General features: G+C 40.4%; 1 protein-coding gene and 2 non-coding genes across 3 annotated transcripts in view; all 3 read right to left on the reverse strand.

Moving 5' to 3' along the window:
* Positions 1 to 9,444, reverse strand: part of Slc30a4 (solute carrier family 30 member 4) — a 29,614-nt gene extending 20,170 nt beyond the window's left edge. Inside the window, exons 1-2 of the mRNA XM_074065872.1 lie at positions 8,890 to 9,444; positions 2,545 to 2,691 (exon numbers count right to left, since the gene is read on the reverse strand). Coding sequence (XP_073921973.1) covers positions 2,545 to 2,691; positions 8,890 to 9,271 — 529 coding nt within the window. The 5' untranslated portion in view covers positions 9,272 to 9,444. The remainder of the gene's footprint in view (positions 1 to 2,544; positions 2,692 to 8,889) is intronic.
* A 1,199-nt stretch (positions 9,445 to 10,643) lies between these two features.
* Positions 10,644 to 10,773, reverse strand: LOC141421146 (small nucleolar RNA SNORA51). The gene has a single exon (XR_012445819.1). It is a non-coding gene; the product is annotated as a small nucleolar RNA SNORA51 (small nucleolar RNA).
* Positions 10,774 to 13,957: 3,184 nt separating this feature from the next.
* Trnas-aga (transfer RNA serine (anticodon AGA)) lies at positions 13,958 to 14,034 on the reverse strand. Its single transcript has one exon. It is a non-coding gene; the product is annotated as a tRNA-Ser (tRNA).
* Positions 14,035 to 21,720: the final 7,686 nt, after the last annotated feature.

Genomic DNA, 21,720 nt, shown 5'->3' on the forward strand with positions numbered 1-21,720 from the left:
CTTTTTTAAAAACATGATTGTTTATTATTCTGTGTATGTCAAATAATTTTGAAGCTTTTCTTATTTATCTATTTTTCTTCTAATTTTTCTGTTAGTTTAGTTTTGCTCATTTTCCTTCATACTGTTGTTTTTTCTCATATGTTGCAAAAACACTTGGTTGTCCATTCACATTTAAGGGAGAAGGATAGAGAAAGTGTCCTTTCCAAAAAGGAAATGCTGGAAGGACAGGCCAGGAGCAAATTAAAATGGTTACTAAAGTGAGGTATAGGGCATGGCAGACGAGGGCAAGTGTACTACTTTAGGGTGAGTAGGTAGGGAACCAGGTTATAAGGCTGCTGCAGAATCTTGAATTCTAGTAGACATAAGGGTTATTTGTAGCATCACTATCTACACTGGAAATCTCAGTCTTTCTGAAACATTTTGTTAAATTTCTTTTCAGAAGAATTATCTGGTGTTTTACATGGAAGAAAATGTAAGCTGCCTGAGTGGGGGTGGGAGTAGGAAGAGAGGTAAGGACACAGTAGAAATACACAGCAGCTTGCCATTTACAGTCATTCTATTAATCTTTCCTGTCTCCAGTCCCAATTCCCACTTCTGCTCATCTCTGTCCCTTAGACATCTTTGGCGATCTATTGGGTTGATCAAGTTTCTAGTTTATAGTATTCTCTAGGCTGTTACTTCTTGGCTTGTTTCCTCATTGAACTCACTTCTATTCACTTTGTAACTTCTAGGGATTTATGGAAGTGTCTTGTTTATTGGTGATACAACTTATCTGGTTCTTTTCGTTGTTTTGGTAGTTCTAGGTTTTATTTTAATAGACTCTCAAAGAGACAGGAGTCAAATGCTGAGTCTTGTCCACCATCTTGTAACTTAGTACTTTTAAGAGAAAAATTTAACTTTCTATAGAAACTTCCAAGGATACAAAAGGACCAGTCAGTTTTATTTTCTCTCATCTTTTCACAGTGGTTGTTATCTATAAGGAACCAAAGTGATTGTGCAAAATAAACAGTATTTAACAGAAATTTGATGATTATGAGTTCTCTTTTTTTTTTTTGGTGGTACTGGGGTTTGAACTCAGGGCCTATACCTTGAGCCACTTCACTAGCCCTTTTTTTGTGATGGGTTATTTCAAGATAGGGTCTTGAGAACTACTTGCCAGGGCTGGCTTTAAACCACGATCCTCCTGATCTCTGCCTCCTAAGTAGGTAGGATTACAGGCATGAGCCACCTGCACCAACTTGACTATGAGTTCTTAACTTGTATGTGTAGCAACTTCTATGTTCTGTTACTGCATTTTTTTTTCTGGGGGAGGGTTCCATTATTTTCATTATAGTTCTAACAGGTGAAGAGCCATAGGACTAAATGAAATGAACTCTCTCAAACAGGGTTAGAAGTTAAAAATCCCAATTCCATGATGATATGCTTAGGTTTCAGATCTTAAACTATGGGTGTTTAAATCATAAAAAATTAACATTTGAAAATAATTTTTAAGGCAAAGTAACCAATAAACAAATGACCACAAAATATGTTGGAAAGTTGTGGGGTTTCTTTAAGAAACATTTTTGAATGCATTATGCAGTAGCTTAAACAGAAAAAAAAAATCTCACTTGGGGATTTAGCTTTTATGTATAGTAGTTGAGAGTGCTGAGAGGTAGGGATGCCAGACAACTTCCCAACCTGATGCTCTAGATAGCAACTTGGATCTCACTATTGAGGTACAATGTCAAGTTTTGTACTAGAAGACTCAGTGACTAAAAAAGATCTAGATGCTGATTTCAGGGTAGGTCAAAAAGTAACAAAAAGAAAGAATGATTGATATATTAGCCAAGAGTACAGGGTTCCTACAAAGTAAAACTACTAGATTTAACTCTGGTTCTTTGAAACACATTTTGCTGAATAGCAAGTAAATGTCAACTTTTGGGCTCTATGCAAATGGTATCTGGTCATACGGCAGTTCATATAATAGTATAATTATTTCATATTTTTCAAATAAGTAAAAAATTTAAAAGCACATTAACAATAAGAAGCAGAGCTGTATACAATGTATGATTTCAATTTTTTAAAATTAACCATTGCTGTCTGTTCAAAATAGATCAATAAAAATGAGTGCATGTGCAGAATTTTGTGGACACAATGGCTATGATAAAAGTCAGTCACACAGTGTTTTTGCACATATTATATATAATAACACTTAAACTCTAGGCTTCAGATGCTTTGGTTGAAATTCCTGAAGTGAAAGGAAGAAGTAATGTTCATTAAAGAGTTAAAATGAAATGGTTTTCTTTGGTTCAATAAACTAAAAGTAAACTTTTTTCTGATGACATCTTTAGGACATAGGGAGCAACATCTGAAGATGAATGATCACCACATAATTTTATGTGTAGATTATTTACTTAGGACTGAGATAAATATACCTTTTTTTAGATAAATCTCTACTTTCTTTTGCTTTGTTCAAACAAGTTATTGCTGTAAAGGTTTCAGTTAATCAGGGTCACAGTTCATTGTGGTTTTACTATAAAATCAAAAGAAACTTCAATGACCTACCTAAGCGATGAAATCCAAAGGTGAATCTTCTGGTTGGTGACTTTGAAGACAGCCATAAAGCAAGCAGGGTGAGTATGATAGCACTTAGGTCAGTTAACATATGAAGCGCATCTGTCATAATTGCTAGACTATTTGCAATGTAGCCACCTTAGAGTAAGGAGACAGGGAACAATTTTTAAAAATGTAAATAATCAATCTGAAATACTTAGCATTCCACAAAATATAAATTGTGAACTAAGTCTTTATCCTTCTACAATTAAATCAAAGTATTCTGAAAATTTTATGCAAAATATTATATGTGTACAGTCATCCTTCAGTATATGTGGGGGATTGGTTCTAGAACCCCTATTCAAAATCTGTGCATGTTCAAGTGTCTTCTACAAAATGGTATTTTTACATACAATGTACACATATCCTCCTGTATACTTTGAATCATCTCTAGATTACTAATAACATCCAATACAATGGAAGTGTTGTCATTATACTGCATTGTTTAGGGAATAATGACAAGAAAACAAATCTGTACATATTCAGCACAGATGTAATTTCTTTAAATATTTTTGATCCATAGTTGAGTCCATGGATGTGGAGCCCATGGATATGGAGAGTCTGCTGTACAAATTTCTGGTGATAAAGCCCATTTCTACTAAAAGATTTTCCAAGGAGTCAATAACTTTAAAAAAGTAAAAATTGCTAAATTGGCAGCAAACATATAAAGAGAAATGTGTTTTAGTACTACAGCTTTTGCTCAACCTATTAATTCTATTAAACAGTGAATCAATAACCATGATCCCTAAATCACAACAAAGCTGAAGAAAACACGTGTTCACTTACTGAGGAGGGGTTGAATATTAAACAAAACTGAAGAAATCTATAAAATGTGCATTAGCTCAACATAACAGGTAAAAATTAATCTGGACATGGATAGCAATGTCTCTGAATAGAGGAACAAAAGATGGTACTTAGAAAACAGGTTCTGATTGACAGTAAAGTATAAGAATAAACACTGTTTACATGTGCTATGCTCTGAATATCTCCAGCAAAACTCATGTTGATATTTAATTCCCACTGTGAGGTATTAAGAGGCTGGAAAGTTAACGTGACCTTTGGGAGGTAATTAAAGTTAAATGAGGCTGTAAGGGTGGGGCTCAATGGGACTGTCACTTTAAAAGAGAGACTGAATGAAGACACTGTCTCACCACGTGATATGTGGCACTGCTCTGGGTAGTGTAAAGAAGGACCTCACCAGATGTGATCTTAAATTTCCCATTCTTCAGAAGTATGAGCTGAATAAACCCTAACTTGTAACTCTACAAGTTAGTCTGTGGTATTCAGTTATAGTAACAGAAAATGAATTAAGACATGTTATTAAGGTTTGGTCTGCGATTTCAGGCATCCTCTGGAGATCCTGGAAGACGTCCCTCACAGACAAAGGGAGGACAGATTAAGGTTTGGTCTGCGATTTCAGGCACCCTCTGGAGATCTTGGAAGGTGTCCCTCACAGACAAAGGGAGGACAGATACTGCATGTGAATCTAGACTGTATTTAAAATTTTTGCCTTTTCTCTGTTATTAGTCATATTTTTGACTCTACTCTGCAAGAGTACATTAATTCACTTTCTAACTTTTCTCTAGAACTTAAGAAAGTTCTATTATGTTTTTATTGTTCAAAAGCTCTTTTCTTGCTGGTTGCAGTGGCTCATGTCTGTAATCCCAACTACTTGGAAGCCGAGATCAGGAGGATCAAGGTTTGAGGACAGCCATGACAAAAAGTTAAGAGACTTCCATCTCAACCAACAAGCACAAGCTTGTGTTCCCAGTTGTGTGGAAGGAGTAGGTAGAAGGACTGCAGTCCACACCAGCCTGGGTAAAAAGCCAGAAGACCCTATCTGAAAAATAAAGTAAAAAAGGCAGGAGGCATGGCTCAAATGATTAGAGTGCATTTCTAGCATGCACAAGACCTGGAGTTCAAACACCAGTACCACCACCAAGAGAAAAAAAAAAAGCCTGACTTTCTTTTTTTAAAGTAACCTGTTCTTACTTCCTGGATACATGATTTTCTCTTATTTCTGAGGATAATAATTATATAATTATATGATCACAACTGGTTGTTAAACAGATTCTAAGTAGCTTTCCTTAATTTTAGCCTTTCTCACACACACTTCCAGAAATACCTGGTACAAGTAGTAGTACAACTACTACTTAGGATTCTCTAGAGTAGTAGTTCTCAAATGTGATCCCAGCATTCCCTGGGATCTCTTAGAAATGCAAATGGTCAGATCCTATTATGTGTGGATACCCTAGACAAAGTCATGATTCACATCCTGGCAGGATGGAGGTGGAAGGTGTGAGATTAAGTCACAAAACTTAGAACTGTGAGCAATTTAAAATTTATGGATTATTTATTTCTGAAATTTTCCATTTAGGATTTTTGGACTGTAGCTAACTAAAACCATGAAAAGCAAAACTATGAAAGTGAAAATCAAGGTAAAGGGAGAGAACTACTGTACTTTGTTTCCCTGGATTTTGAGATACCTGTTGCAGTTCCACAGGACCTGGACTCTGTAGGTAATTTTGCCCATTCCTGTGGTATCACTTACTGCCTCTCTATTTTGACCTCTCTGCTGAACCATGGACTCAGATTTAATAACCTACTACACATCTCCACTTGACTATTTCATACACATATGCAAATTAACATCTCTAAAACAACCTTGGACCCATGCCCAAATCCTGCTCTACATTCTCTTCCCACATTATAATGATTTTCTATTCATCTGGAGGATTAGATGAGAAACTTCAAAATCATTCCCGACACTGCTTTCAACCCCCACATCCAAGACATCAGCTAATTTTATCGGTGTTCTCTCTGGATGGTTTCTTCTTTTTTGGTGGCACTGGGGTTTGAACTCAGGGCCTCATTGCTTGCTAGGTAGGCACTCTACCACTTGAGCCACTCTGCCAGCTAGACTCAATCAGTACATTTTTCTACATCTACATTAGTCTAAGCCATAATTGTTTCTTATCTGAACCTCTGCAACAGTTTACTTGCTCCCATTCTTATACCCAGTGCTTTCTTTACAAGACAACCAGGATAATCGTTTTGAACAGTAAATCCTGTCATTCTGCTTAAACCATTTACTTGATTCCCATTGTACTTAAAAATTCTCAATGTGTCCTTTCAGGACCTGCTTATCTGGTCCTCCTGCCTCTTTCCTTCATGCTTACTACATTCCAGTCATTCTAGCCTTCTTTTTTAGTCTCTTTTAAAGAATTGAAGGCTTTGGGACCTTTGTACATGCTGTTCTCCTTGCTTGGATAACTACTATTCTTTTGGTTGAAATGTACCTGGCTCATGCATAAGCTATGTCCTATTGGTACTATTTACAGTTCTCACTCTTTTTCTTCATAGCACTTAAGACAATCAGCATTTAAAATTTAACTGTGTAGTTATTCATTTAATGTCTGTCTTCTCCATTAGATTAAATGTTTCAGATAGAAGAAATCGTAATAGTTTGGTTCTCTATTATATATCTAGAACATGTAGCATAGTGCCTGGTATACAGTAGGCACTCAAATAGTACTTACTGAATGGAAGGAAGAAAAGAAGTGAGCGTGTCCAACATCTTACAGCCAATTAGTAGTAGAACCAAGATTCAAAATCAAGTCTCCTCTTTCAGGTCTTTAAATTACTTCATATTTTTATTACTCCATACTTCCATAGGTGCTTTATTTCTAAGTGCTCTGGACACATTTGAACAAATATTTTATATATTCTAAATCTATATAACATTCTGAACATTGCTGTGAATGCCTATCCTATGTACTATCTCTGCATTATTTAACGAAAGATTCTATACTTGAAAATAAAGTCATTATTTGAAAGGAAATATTTATTGTGGTTTTCACAAAACAACATTTACCAAGTAAGATATTTCAGAAATGAGAAGATGGGTCAATTATACCTTAATAACTTTTATTTAAGTGAAATAACATCTAAATTAATTTTAAGTGGGGAAAATTGTGATTGATGTGATTACTTTAACTTCAAATATTAAATATTAACTTAAAAACCACAAAGTCTGAATGATTTAACATTACAGTCACGTGAATTTGGGCAAGTTACTAAATCTTAGTCTGCTGAGAATATGCCCCATCTGGTAATGGCTTCTTCTATCTCTGAAGTTCTTTACAGTTTATAATTCTCTAAAAGAAAGGAATTATTCAACAAAAATTATTTATTGAGTGTCTAATTTGTGCCAGTTAGTGTTGTAGGTGCTGGGAATTTAGCTTATATTTCAGTGGAGGAATAGAGATATTAAATAAAGACACAACAAGATAATCTCAAATGCTGAGGGTTTTGAAAGTTGAAGCGGGAAAAGGGAACAAGAGATTTACTCTAGAAGTCAGGAAAAGGTCTCTCAAGGATGTCTTTTGAGATGAGACAGGAATGGCAAGGAACTAACCAAGAGAAGATTTGAGGAAAGGCAATTCCTGTGAAGCTCTGACCTAAAAGAGGACCATGAAATTAGTTTAGTGGGCTGGAACATAATTGAAAAAATATTAGAATACATTGCATAAAATTGTTTCAACTATGCATATATTTATACACATGTGAATGTGTATATGTACATACATAGGTATGTATGTATGCCTACATGAATCACAATGTTAAGTGTATTTCTTACAATGGTGAGGTAAAAAATAGTTTGCAAGCCACTGAAGAGGAATCAACCACTGTGAAAACCTTAAGCACAGGAAAGAGTTATGTGAGTCCTGTGAAGAGAAAGATCAGCATGGCTGAAGTAAACACTGAAGAAGAGTGGTATGAAATAAGGTAGGAAACGTGTATCATTTTTCTAGGTACAACTTCCAGTGCAGCATTTTCAATCTGGGCTGCCAATTCTATTCTTGTTATGGTTGATCATTACAAGACAACATGGGAGTATCATCTACCTGCTTTAACATCACTTTATAAACTATTACTAAGAGAAGTTGGCAACTAGTCAGCCCCTTGATCTGAGGGTTTTGCATCCTTGGATTCAACCAACCATTGAAGGAAAATATTTGAAAAAAGAATAATGCTACATCTGTATTCAACATGTACAAACTTTTTTCTTGTCATTATTCCATCAACAGTATAACAACTATTTATACACCATCTACACTGTATTTGGTATTAAAAGTAATTTAGGATGATTTAAAGCATATGGAAGGATGTATGTGGGTTATTTGCAAATATCTGAATCATTTTATATAAAGGACTTAGCATCCTCAGAGTTAGGTATTCAGAAGGGGGCGTGGAGCCAATCCCCCTTGGATATGGACAACTATACACTAACATGATGGTAAAAATAATCAAGTTAAGACTTTATCTTATATATGTATTTGCAATAATTAAAAAATGAATAAAGCTCATAAAAGTGTGGAGTCACCCTCTGCTTCATTTCAGATTCTCTTTATAATGAAAAACTTTCATGTTAGTTGGCAGTATTGAATTTTGCAAATTTTGTGGTTATAAATTCAGAAGAAAGGTGGGCGCTGGTTGCTCATGCCTGTAATCCTAGCTACCCAGGAGGCAGAGATCAGGAGGATCTCAGTTCGAAGCCAGCCCAGGCAAATTGTTCACAAATTGTTCACAAAACCCTATCTCAAAGATACCTTACAAAAAACAGGCTTGGCGGAGTGGCTCAAGTGGTAGAGCACTTGCCTAGCAAGCATGAGGCTTTGAGTTCAAACTCCAGTACCTCCAAATAAATAAATTCAAAAGGAAATGGTGTAAAGAGACCAAATGAGTCAAATGCAGAAAAAAAAAAATTCAAGTCTGGGACTGTAGATGCAGCTTTTTCATTAACCACCAAAGTAGCCTCCCAAGTAACCTCTCTGGACTTTCAGAATCCTTACCTACGAAAAAGGTGGAGCAGGTGTTCAAGAACGTCCCTTAACAATGACGTTAATCGAATTCTTCGACTCTAAGTAATTTTAGCATTGTTCACTATTTTAAACATTGCAAAAAGTAACCTGGGGTTTGATCAGAATTTTTTTTTAAAAAGAGGAAGACATGCAATGAAAATCAATCATGTCCTTCACCCCCCATTGGGTTCCAGGGTGTTTGCAGCACTAGGAGATAAAGATATCTCGGGGAGTTTATGTCGTACTTAAGGCTGAGCTGCACTTTGGAATCCCGAGGCCTTCCTTTTCACCTCGTGGGCACACAGAACCTTGATACCTAACAACCTTCCTAAAAAAGACAGTTTCAACCTCAAAACGTGTCACTCCCGCCAGCCTGACAAAGACAACTCAGGCAGACAGAGTAAACAGAAAGTGAGTTGGCCACACAACTCACCTACAAGTTCTCCAATCATGAAAAGCAAGTAAAGAACGGCAGCAATGGTCAACCTGGTTTTCACCTTTCTCTGCTTCAGCAGCTCTCTCCGTTTGCTGCAGTTGTCACAGGGGTCCATCTTCAAACTCAGCTGACTGTTGGTCAAAGGTAAGTCCTGGTCCAGTAAGGAGTCATCGTCGGCCTGGAGCGCCCCGTTAATAGGCCGTTCTGGGGTTTCCGAGTCATCATCGGCCACCACGACTCGAAGTTTATTAAACCGAGAAAGCCCCTCGTCCCCCAGCTCGTCGGAGAAGTCAAAGGCGCTGGTGTCATTTAGAAACAGCGGCGCGTCGTCCTTCCTTAGCAGAGATTTAAGGCGTTTCCACGCGCCGGAGCCGGCCATGGCAGACGCCGGGGGTCGCGGCCGAACGGCTCGGGGACGGACAGCCGGCCGGCGGCTCCTACTTCACGGCCGTGCGTGTTCGCGACCGCAGAGCCGCGCGTCCCTCCCCATCCTGGAGAAAACGAAACGCGTTACCCACGAGAGGCGCCCCCACAGTGCCCCCAAGTTCGGAAGCCGAGGGCGGCGGGGCAGCAGGGCCGGCCCGAGGTGCCCCGGGCTCCGCTAGGGGGCGAAGCGCCTACCTGGGGCGCTGCCACGGGGCCGCCGCTCATCTCCCCGCACCGCGGCGGGCTTGGCGGGAGCCGGCTCGCGCTACTCGGCCCGGGGATGGCAAGGGAGTGGGCGGGAGGCCCTGCTCGCGCCTGCGGCTCAGGGCCAGCTCCCCGGCTCTGACAGGCTCGGGGCCGGCGCCGTGGCCGCCGCGTCTCCCCGCCCTGCGCGTGCGCCGGGAGAGCGAAGCGCGTGAGGGAGGGGTCGGCGCGCGGACGCGCAAGCCCGTGGCTCAGGGCTGGGCGCCCGCGGCTCAAGGATGAACGCCCACGCGGGCGGGGCGAGGCGGGGCGGGGCCGGGCCGGGCCGGGAGGGCCCCCTGCTCCTCGCCCTCCGCTCCTCGCGCGCTCCGGGTCCCGCCCACCTCGGTTCCCCCCTCCCCAGTTCGGCCTCCCCCCTCCCCCCAGGCGAGCACGCGCCGACTTAGGGTCTGTCGGCTAGGTGGGCGGATTTGAATGGTCCCCCCAGGGCTGGGTGCTGCTGCTTGGAGTTTCCCCCCACCCAAGATGGGCCTCGGAAATCTCGGGTCCGATCTTGGTTTGCGGATGCTCTGCCAAAATGTATTTGCTGCTTTCTGACTAGGGGGGGAGCCGAGCAGCTTATTCCCTCCTGCAGTTGCTGTCTTTCCAGCAAGTCGGCAGAAATTTGCTGCACAGCGGGTCAACTGGACTGGACAGGGCTATGGTCGCCTGCCTTCTGGGTCTCGCTCTATGTTTATTGTTGATCTTCAGCAAATATGTATTGTCTTCTGTGTGTTCACTGCCACGTTCCTTCTGTCACCCAAGGTATTACACTAAAGGTTAAAACCAAACACAGAAAACCTACTAGAGCTATCTGTTTGCCTTTTGGTGATGAGATATATATATATATATATATATATAGAGAGAGAGAGAGAGAGAGAGAGAGAGAGAGAGACTTCTGTTTAGCTATATATGTTTTTATATGTATATATAAAATAAAGAGAATTATGTGCTGAGTCTTAAAGATTAAAGTGTTTTTTTTTTTTTGGTGTGTGTGTGTGGGGGGGTGAGCTTCCTTCCCTCCTCCCAAGTGCAATTACTTTTTTTTTTTAAGTCTTAAAGATTCTTTTTTTTCCCCCACCCCATGTCTTCCCATTCACACTACAGACTAGGCACAGAGCCTGTGTTGAAGTGAATATAGGGTAGGTTTCCTTTTCCTCCTCTTTGTCTTTACAGTGTAAGAACACAGCCTGTGATAAGCACCAGGAAGCCTTAAAGATTCTTCATCTAGGTTTCCTGGATGGGTTTAAGGGAGCTCTGTAGACCTTAATCTTTTTTTTTTTTTTTTGGTGGTACAGGGATTTGAACTCAGGGCCTCATGCTTGCTAGGCAGGCACTCTACCCCTTGAGCCACTCCGCCAGCCCTTGTAGACCTTAATCTTAAATGCAAAATTTTGTGAGTGTATTCTTTTAAGCTTTCATTATATTCTCCAACTCAAGTTTAAAAATAACACTGTCAGAATAATTCAGCTGAATTTCAGTGCAAACTCCTATTTATCCTGTATTTTATAAATATTTAATTTTTGCAACAGTCTACAGGTCTTGCCAAATTTCAGGTCACACACACACACACACACACACACACAAATACAATAAAAAGTCACATGAACCAACATTTTCCTCCAAAGACTCAGATGACACTTAAGAATTGTGCCTGTCTCAAGACCAAGAGAACACTGACTGCTTTTTGGATTCCAGAACTATCCCTCCTCAGTTCTGAGTGCCCATGATATTCCCACAGAGTTGCAGTCACAGTCAAGTTAGGAAACCTGGATCAGAGGACCTCCACCCCTTCCTAAAGTAGGAAGGGAAGTCTATTGTCCAGAACTTCGCTAACCATGACACTATGGTCATCAGCAGCGAAGCATTTACTAAGGGTTGCTACTCTAACCCCAAATGTGTTTAATCCACCCAGTTTTTAAAATTCACTATGTAATAATGTCTGAAATCCTACTAAAGACAGCTATAAATGAAGCAAATATTTCAAGAGTGTCATCATATTCCTTTTGTATAAATTCTTCAAATAAAATTTTATCAAAGGAAAGGGGATGGCTGTTTTCAAGAACAATTGAAATAACAGCTTGTATTGTGAGTTGGGGGTGTGGCTCAAGTGGTAGAGCACTCTGCCTAGCAAGCTGAGGCCCTGAGTTCAGATCCCAGTATCACACACACACACAAAAGCATGGGTTGTTTTGGGTGCTTCAGCAAGCTTCGTTATGCATCTCAGTTTGTTTTTATTTTTTGTCTCACTAGGTCCTGGAGAAAGTGATGGAAGACAACTCTGTATGATGATCCTAAGATATGTTCACAAGTCCTGTGATAACTCTGCCCCTCAGGAAGTGGGGTTTCATTCCCTTCCCGTTGCTTGTGGTGGCATTTAATAATAGTGGATGACCTATAATGAATAGAACATGGCAGAAGTGACTGTGACCTACAAGACTAGGTCAGGAAAAGCATCGCAGCTGCCTCCTTAGTCCCACTCTTGGATTTCTTGCCTCCTTAGTCTCACTCTTGGCAGGGAGCCAGCTTCTACTTCTTGAAGAACTCAAGCAGCCCCATGGAAAGGGCTCTGTGCCAACAGCTATATGAGTGAATCTTCTGAGGTGGACCTCCTGCCCAGCAAAGCCTTCAGATGACTGAACCCTCACAAGGGTGACTTAGCCAGAGCTACCCAACTAAGCCACTTGCAGATGATTCGCAGAGACTATATGAGATAATATATATATGTATATATATATATATATATATATATATATTTTTTTTTTTTTTTTTTTTTTGCAATACTGGGGTTTGAACACAGGGCCTACATCTGGAGCCATTCCACCAGCACTTTTTTTTTTCCAGGTAGGGTCTCAAGCTGGCTTTGAACCACAATCTTCCTGATCTCTGCCTTCTAAGTAGCTAGGATTACAGGCATGAGCCACTAGTGCCCAGCAATAATAAACGTTTATTGCTTTAGAGTATTTTTTTACACAGAAATAAGAAACTAGAAAATTGATAACTATATATCAATTTTCCTCTGTATCAGGATTCCTTTCTTCTTCTCCTTTTTTTCCCCTCCCCTTTTTCCTCCTTCTCCTGCTTCCCTGACCTCTTCCTCCTCCTTTCTTTTCTTTTTTGTTCATTCTTCTTTTTATCAGCTGTGCTCTTGTTTTTAGATCTGCCCTTGGACTAATGGCACGATTTCTATCACTGAACTTTAAAATGGGCTAAATAGATCTGCTAAAATAGGCTTAGAATGTAAATGCAATTTGCAACCTTATTTCTATTATTTAGAGTTTATAACAATAGCCAAATGAACTTCTGAAACATGACCCATTTATAATCTCAGTACTGCCTGTGATTCTGCTAGCTATCACTCAGTATACATTCTTTTCTGAGAGTTCATACTTCTTTTCAGTCTGAAGAACCTTTTTTTTCATGTCAGACAAAAAATTTCACCAGGTATTTAGGCCATCTTTGAACCAGGTGACCCATGGCATGTAGATTGTTTAGGTAATTTCTGAGGCCTGCCAGTTCAATTGAAAGATACATGCCTTGGGACATTCACTAGGAAACTATCCTATGCCAAAGTCTGTTTTCTGGTCCAGATATCTCTTGTGAAAAAAACAACAAAGCTAAATATTATACCACAGCTAACATTTACTTAAGGGTGATTTATGTGCCAGGCACTATTCAGAGACCTGACTTACACTAGCTTACTTAGTTCTTGCAACATCTCTAGGAAGAAGGTAGTGATTAAAAGCATGGGTCTTGGGGTTAGACTGCTTGTTTTTGAATCCTGGCCTCACTATTCACCATCACATGGTCTCTGGCAAACTACTTAATGTCTTTTTGATTCAATTTTCTTGCCTAACAAATAGGAATGATAATAGCACCCACTTCACAGGGCTGTGGTAAAGACTAAAAAAGATAATACATGGAAAGCACCTGAATCTTAAGACAAATAGTTCTAGCATATAGTTAGTGCTCAATCAGTGCCAGAGCACTTATTTCCCTGCAGGTGAAGACACAGAGTGTCATGGAGGTTAAGTGTCTTGGCCAGGGTCATGCAGCTAGTAAACAGAATAGAGGCTTAATTCCTGAGAGTTTTAGAGCTCAAAGTCTTAATTATTTCTGTTTCCCCCAGTTTCTTTCTTTATATACACAAATGCAATGATTTGCAGAAAAAGCATCTAGATTCCTGGAACCACCTAGGAGACCCTTGTTTCATACATCAAGAATTTGCTAGCACTTTGAGACCTCAGTATCATCGTGTAAAATCCCCCTTGGAAACTAGTGGAAAAGTTTTTTAAAATCAAAATATGGGAAAAGGGCCAAGGATCAAATGCTGCATATTCCTCACTCTGTGAATGCCTTTCTCTTTTCAGAGTATGTGACTTTTGTTTGTTTGTGTTGGCGGTACTGGGGTTTGAACTCAGGGCCTCATGCTTTCTAGGCAGGTGCTATACCACTTAAGCCACTCTACCAGCCCCCAGAGTATGTGGCTGTAGGAGGTCCCCATAGGGTGTTTTGAAATGTGCCCCTTCCCCTCTTCAGAAGGGATGGAAGCTTTTAGAAGTGTAGGAGTTAGCAATGTGATACATAACTGAGTATAATGATTCTTCCTTCCATGGGATACTCTGAGAACCCGAGTGGACAAATTTTAATTTAACCCCTCAAGGGAGGATATAGGAAGGATACAGAATAGATGGAAGAATTTCCAGGGACAAGAAAGCCCTCTTCTAGCACAGGTAGGAGATAAAAGAGAGGGTCCTTAAGGGATAGGGATGTAGGCTTGAGTTTGATCCCCTAGAACCATGAGAGAGAGAGAGAGAGAGAGAGAGTGAGAGAGAGAGAAACCTGGTCCCAAGAGCCCATCTACCCTGTCAACTAAACCAACCTGCAAGCCAAAATCTACACTAATGCTTATTGTTTGGTTTTTAAAAAAATACCTTTCCCTTAGTTTTTAAAGTAAACCATAGGTTTCTCTAGCCAAAGGAACTAGAGGTCTCAGATGAGAGGGGGTTTGGCATACCAACACCGTAGAGTCTGGAGGTGGCACTGGGTTGGAAGCTTGAAGATGAAAGTGGAAGGCACACTTTGGGAGTGCTTCATCATAGACAAGAGTATGGCATAGGAACTTGGAGAACTTGGTGCAGCTTTTAATTTTGTCATCCATTTGCTATGACCACTGGTAACATAAGATTACTGAGCTCATTGTCTTGTTTGTGAAAGGTAGGAAATATTTGACTTTTGACTGTAAGAATCAAGTGATATTTTGTGTGTGAAAGCATTCCCTTGCCAATCTTACTACAAAACGCTATTAGATATCATGCCATCTGAATTAAACTACAAAACAAGGTGACAATACTGGTTTTCAAGAATCCTCCACTTAGGATTGTGGACTCACACTTCTTGGTTTATTAACAACACTTTTTTTTGTTTGTTTGTTTTTGGTGGGACTGGGGTTTGAACTCAGGGCTTCACATCTGGAAAGTAGGCACTCTACCACTTGAGCCACACCTATAGTCTATTTTTGTTCTGGTTATTATGGAGATGGGGGTTTCTCAAGAAATGCTTGCCTAGGCTGGCCTTGAACCATAATCCTCAGGATCTCAGCCTCGAGTAGCTGGGATTATAGGTGTGAGCCACAGTGCTCTGTTTAACACATTCTGACTCATTTAAAACTTTAAATGAACACAACACATTACTGTTACCACTAATTTCTGTCCTAAGCTGTTTTTGTATGTATACTACTTAACATCATACTCATAGTGGGAACCCTTAAATACCCCTGGATTAATATATGAAAATATTTTAATCCTAGAGCAGCCATTCATAATTTTAAGAGCCCCTCTAATATCAACATCTTCCCTTTCCCTTTTAAATCTGGTGTGTAAAGGTCGTTCCTAAGAAATTTTTAGTGGTGAGGCCACTGTGTCTCATATTTGTTGGTGATTGTTTATTCACTAATAGTGTTTATATGAGATCTTTTTCAAAGAACATTATAACATTTATGAATTAAGCCAGAACAAAGAAGCAACTGGACACAAAGTGACTCTTATGTGGCCTCTGAACACTAGTAGCTTTAAACAATGAAAGGCTTTGTATAAACTTGTTCTAGGAGTTATTGTGAGGCTTAGATTAAAATCTGCAAGTGCCTTGAATTTTTTTTTCCCAGAATACCTTTATAAAGATGGCATTAGTTTTTTTTTTTTTCAAAAAAGTGTCTTTATGTTGGTCCTCTAAGAACCAAATATAGCAAATTCATCTGTTTAACTGTCTGCATTCCCTGAAGGGGGAGAAAAAAAGCCAAAACTAAAACCAAATCTAAGGGTTGGGGTGTGATTCAAGAGATAGAGCAGCCTGCTTAGCAAGCATAAGGCCCTGAGTTCAAATGCCAGTACTGTCAAAAAACCAAAAACAAAACAACACAAACCCAAACCTAAAATTACCCTTAATGGTTTTAAGCTGACTACAGGAACACACAGGACTGAGAAGAATTTACTATAGTAATCACAAAGATCTCCAAGTGTGATTTACACTACACAATAATATGTCATAATCATTATGACAGGTGGCAATTATATATAAACCACTATAATTATTACAGCTATTTTATGTGGAAGAACGAAGACTTACTATCCTTTTTGTTATTTTCTGGTTTTGTTTGGCAGTACTGGGGTTTGAACTCAGGGCTTCACACTTGCAAAGTAGGTGCTCTACCACCTGAGCCATGTCCCCAGTCCTCTATTTTTATTTTGATAATTTATATTCTGCCCACTTACAAATAGGGCTTAAGGCAGGTTTCCCTTTAGTAGTTTCCCTCATCTCCATACAATGTAGGTGCTGAACATTTTCAGTTATTGTCTAATCTTCACTATATGCACAGAAACACACATACAGACACTAGATTAAATATGGGAGTCTCAGCTGGGCGCTGGTGGCTCATGTCTGTAATCCTAGGTGCTCAAGAGGTAGAGATCAGGAGGATCGAGGCTTGAGGCCAGCCCAGGCATGTGTGGTTCTTGAGACTGTCTTGAAAATAGCCAACATAAAAAAGGGATGACAGAGTGGCTGAAATAGGAGAGTGCCTGCTTAGCAGACATGAGGCCCTCAGTCATATATGTGTACACACACACACACACACACACACACACACACCCATATGTCTTAGAACTAAGATTTAACAGCTGGCTTTCTTTGGGAACCCATTCACCTTAGTCTCCTGCTCTCCTCTGATCCTAACTGTGACTCCAGTGACTGGTCCAACTGGTCCAGTCCATGCTGTCTACTCCCTCATCCAGAAAGAGCAGCAGCTCCAAATATTCCAAGTAGTATGCTTGAGATGGCAGAAACTCTGGAGTGGGCCCAGGTGAGGCCTAGGGAACAGGAGAATGAGAGGCCCTTTGTATTTACACTGGAACTTATCTGGCAGGTAGCCATTCGGGTTTGCTTGGGGCTACAGGGGTTTCCTGGGACTCGGAACTTTCAGTTTACTGGGACCTGTTTAACCTGGCGATGAGCATAGCTTCTGCAAGACTAATGTTGGATGTCTTTGCTGAGTGGAAAGAATCTCACCTGGGGAGGACATCTTGTTCCTGTTGGGCCCTGCAGCACACTGGGCTAGGTGTGCTGGGGGACTCTGGATGTGACTTCTGCTACATTGAAACGGAAGAGGTCAGAGGTCTCTAACAGGGAGGTCAGCCACACTCAGTCTCCTGAGAGCCATCAAGGTCCTAGATCAGGTCTGCAACTTTGCAAGTGTGGAACGAATGCCTACAGATCTCTGGGGAAACCAGTGCATGCCGAACAACTGTCCCAAGAAACTGAGTAAATTACTGTTATGGGTGATGTCTTCATTATCCTGGTTATATATTTTTCCTGTTGCTCTGGAGGTCCTTTTCAAGGAATAAGTGATAAGAGAAGCTGAGTTAACCTTAGAATTAGAACAAAGGTGAGCGGGAGGCTGATTGGTTGGTTGCTTTTTTCTTTTTGGTGGTATTGAGTGTAAACTCAGGGCCTCAACCTGGCAAGACAGATGGCCTACCACTTGAGCTACACCCTCAGCCCTTTATGCTTTTAGTTACTTTTTTGGATCAGGTCTCACTTTGTTTTTAATGCTGGAGCTAGTCTCAGACTAAGATCCTCCTACTTATGCCTTTCATGAGCAGGAGTTTTGGGTTTTTTTTTTTTTGTTTTTTTTGGCAGCACTGGAGTTTCAACTCAGGGCCTCAGACTTGCAAGACAGGTGCTCTTACTGCTTGAGCCACTTCACCAGCCCCATGAAGGAGTTTTAAAGGACACTGTTTCTCATTGTACCAGTTTTCCTGCTGGGCTGTTCAATGTGATCTTCTGCATCTAACTAACTCCTGTTCAGCCTTCAAGTCAGAATCCAATCCCTGTGGCTTCTGCCCAATTTCCCTCATCCCTCCCTGCCTTCCCTCCTTTGTTCCTCCTCTCTTTCTCTTTTCTCTCTTCCTTCCTCCTCCTCCCTGCTCTCTGTCCCTCCCTTCCGTCCTCCCTTCCTGGCACTGGAGCTATAAAGAATAAGAGAAAACCTAGATGATATCCTTTAGTAGTCCTGCATACATATCACAAATTCTAAATGTTTATTATGAATTTTTCCTTGATTAAATGCATATCATTTCTATCTATCTATCTATCTATATTTATTTGACATAGAATCTCACCGTATTGTCCTGGCTGGCCATGAACTCATGGTCTCAATTGATCCTCCTGCCTCAGTCACCTGACTAGCTAAGACTACAGGTGTTTACCACTGTGCCTTGCTATCTATATGTAATTTTTAAAGTGAAAGAACAATATAGCCTTTATTCTCAGTTGAATTTTAGTCGTCTCTTCCCAGAAAATTTTCCCAACCCCCCCATCAGATGAAGTCTGCAGAGAACCAACCTTATCCATTGTGTACTGTTAATACACAATGAAAATTTGCTTGATACTACTCCAGCTGCCTTTAGACTTCCCCTGTCTTTAGTCCTGAGCTGTGACCTCAAAGCTCAGAGTCCTGTCTTTATTTTATAGTTTGGATACTTTTATCCGAGGGTGCATTTCTTTGCACTTGTTCCCACCAAAGCTCATTTGTTAGATGTCTGATTACGAGGTCAGATTTCTGGGATGTTCTGATTATCTAGCTGAGGGAATGGCAATTTTTTTCTATAAAAGGCCAAATAATAATTTCAGCTTTGCCTGTGGTACCTAGTACAGAGGAGCCCCCCCTTCCCCTTTTAAGGAGACATGGCATACAGAATGCGGAAGTGGGGATACCAAGGTCCTGATGGAATATGGGAGTGGGTCAAGTGCAAGAAATGGGCCAGATGGAATATGCAAGTTAAAGCCAAGTCCTCAAGATATTACTGCATGCAAAATTCAAACCATGATCTGAGGAAGAGACAACCAATCAATAATGTTGGTTGGAAAAAGAGACAGTCAATCAAAAGTACCCTAGCCCAAGGTATAAAACTTACTCTCAACCCTATTTCAGTGCGCTGTACTCCCTTGCCTAGTTGCCTGCTGTATGCTTTCCTTTTAATGGCATCCTAATAAATCTTTGCTTTTCCTACTCTCCTGTTTTGATAAACTCTTTTACCAACCCATGACTCCAAAATCTATGACACCCAGGTGTAAGCAACAGTTGCTTTGCTAGTGTAGCTTGAAAATAGCCATAGAAGATAATAAACCAATGAGCATGGCTGTGCTCCAATAAAACCTTATTTATAGAAACTGGGATGTGAATTTCATTTAATTTTCACTTGTCATAAAGTATTAATTTGCTTTCTACTTTTCCCCCAACCATTTAAAAAAGTAAAGGCCATTCTTGTTTGCAAGGCTGCACAAGAACAGGCAGAGGCTGGATTTAGTTCCCGGGCTATACCTTGCTGACCTGATCCAGACAATGATTTCTTAGAAGTATTGTTGGAGCTCTTAGTACCTACCCTTTCCTCCAGATCATTTACACCTGTGTCAGTGAGCCCTTTCCCTGTAGAGATAACTGAAGATTCAGGCTCTTTACTAGGTTCTATTAATTCCCACTTCCCAAAATACTATTAGGGCAGCAATGTTTAGATTTCCCAACTGTCTTCATTTAGGTGGGATGTAGCTGGAGACTCACAACCCACAAGAGAACTCTGCTTCTAACTATCCAAGCCCCTTGGTGGCTAGTGTTACATATCTTTCAAAAGGGAGGTGACTGTGTCTCTACCCTTCCCAGACCCTCCACCCTCAGCTCAGGGTCTCTGCCTTTACCCGCTGAGCTGTAGCCATATTGAACTTGTTTGTTTGGGGCTCTGACCATAGGCCTTTTCATAGGCAGTTTACTTGTTTGGAATGCTTTTCTTAACCATTCCTTTATCCAAGTAAGCTCTGGAGCTGCCCTTCCCCATGGCACCCATCACATCCCAAGTTGAGAAGAGTCTGTTGGTTACCTGAACTCATCTCTTTGTAATTTTTCTTTGTTACTTGGATTATTTGACTAATGGCGGCACCTAGCTCCCTTGTTAATTTCTTTCTTTCTTTTTGCAGTACTGGGGTTTGAACTCAGGGCCTACACCTTAACACCCCACCAGCCCTTTTATGTGAAGGGTTTTTTGAGATAGGGTCTCAGAACTATTTGCCCAGGCTGGCTTTGAACCATGATCCTCCTGATCTCTGCCTCCTGAATAGCTAGGATTACAGGTGTGAGCCACCGTTACCTGCTTCCTTGTTAATTTCTAAACGCCATGAGAGCGAGGGACTGTCTGTTTTTGCTCCAGCACTATATATCTTGCACTTGTCACTGGTTCTGGCACACAGTAGGTCCTCAGCAGGCACCTAGTAGGTCCAGGCCTATGGCTGGGGCATTGATGCTTATGATCATTCTTCCTCTTTCTTACAGACTGAACTTGGATGTATTATAAAATTTCTTGTGTTTCCTTCTGTGTAAAATGGTGGTAATGACTGGTGTTAGATTAGTGTTAGTGCTAGGTTGTGATTTAAATGTGACAATGTGCCTGACACTGCTGGATTAATGCTAGTCCCCTTCCCTACTCTTCCTCTCACCAATGTCAAATTCATGATTGTTTGATGCTGAAGTGCCCAGATTCCCAAGCACACAGAACTCCACCACACTACTTCTGCTGACAAATGTAATTTGAAATGTGACTGCCACACCTTCATACAACTGCTGTCTTCCCAGGAGCTGTCACTTAGGTGCTCTGGCCACCTGCCCTCCAGCCCACACCAAGTGGAAGCAAGAGGCCCCACCCATTGTTTTTGCTTCTGAACTAGTTCCTTATTGCTTTCACAAAACATTCCAATGTCATGCAACCTTTATTGTCAGTCTCTCCGTGGAAACCTGTCAAAGGTTCCCTTATGGTCTCTAGGTTGATAATGTTAAACACTTTTTCGTCTACATGCTATTTACTTCCTCAAGAAATTAATTTGTCTAATTTTCTCCTTAAAAATACCATCTTGCCATCCTTCTCAGAAAGTAATTTTATTTAAGTGGTTACCCTGATTATTTTACAAGTGCTCCGTAACTTTAGAAATACTGAAACAATAATATATATTGTAATGTAATTAAGATTACAATATTTTGAGTTGACTGTGCTAGAAACCCTAATCAATTATTTAATTTAATCCTTACAACAATTCTCCACAGTAGACACTATTATTGACGTTTTATACCTAGGATAAAATAATTTTTGTACATAATTTGCTAGAAGTCACACAATTAGAGAACAGTTTAATCAAGATTTGCATTAGGCCTGAGCCAGGTGTCTATCATATTTCTATTCTGATGTTTTCCTCCTTTCTGAGACTTGGTGGCTTGGTTGGGATATCATTTTCTAATTTGGATGAAGAGCCAGTTTTTATGATTAGCCATCCATTTTGGCTAATGGTGCATCAATGTCATGTTGGACTTTGACAGAACTCAGGTGTCATCTTGTATTTAAACCAGTCACCACCCATCCATTCATCCATTTAATACTCCTTGAGTCTATAGACCAAGCATTATACTATGTACTGAACTTGACTTAAGCCAAAGAATATGTTCCTAATTTTTGATAATAAGACATTAGGAGTTAGAGGAAGAGGCAGTTAACAAGGGGTGAGTAGACAGGGTAGGGAAGTTGGAGATAAAGAAAAGGGAAGGGAAAGGACTTCCTATGAGGACAT

Source organism: Castor canadensis, chromosome 2 (assembly GCF_047511655.1).
Source record: "Castor canadensis chromosome 2, mCasCan1.hap1v2, whole genome shotgun sequence".
NCBI classification, from domain to species: domain Eukaryota; kingdom Metazoa; phylum Chordata; class Mammalia; order Rodentia; family Castoridae; genus Castor; species Castor canadensis.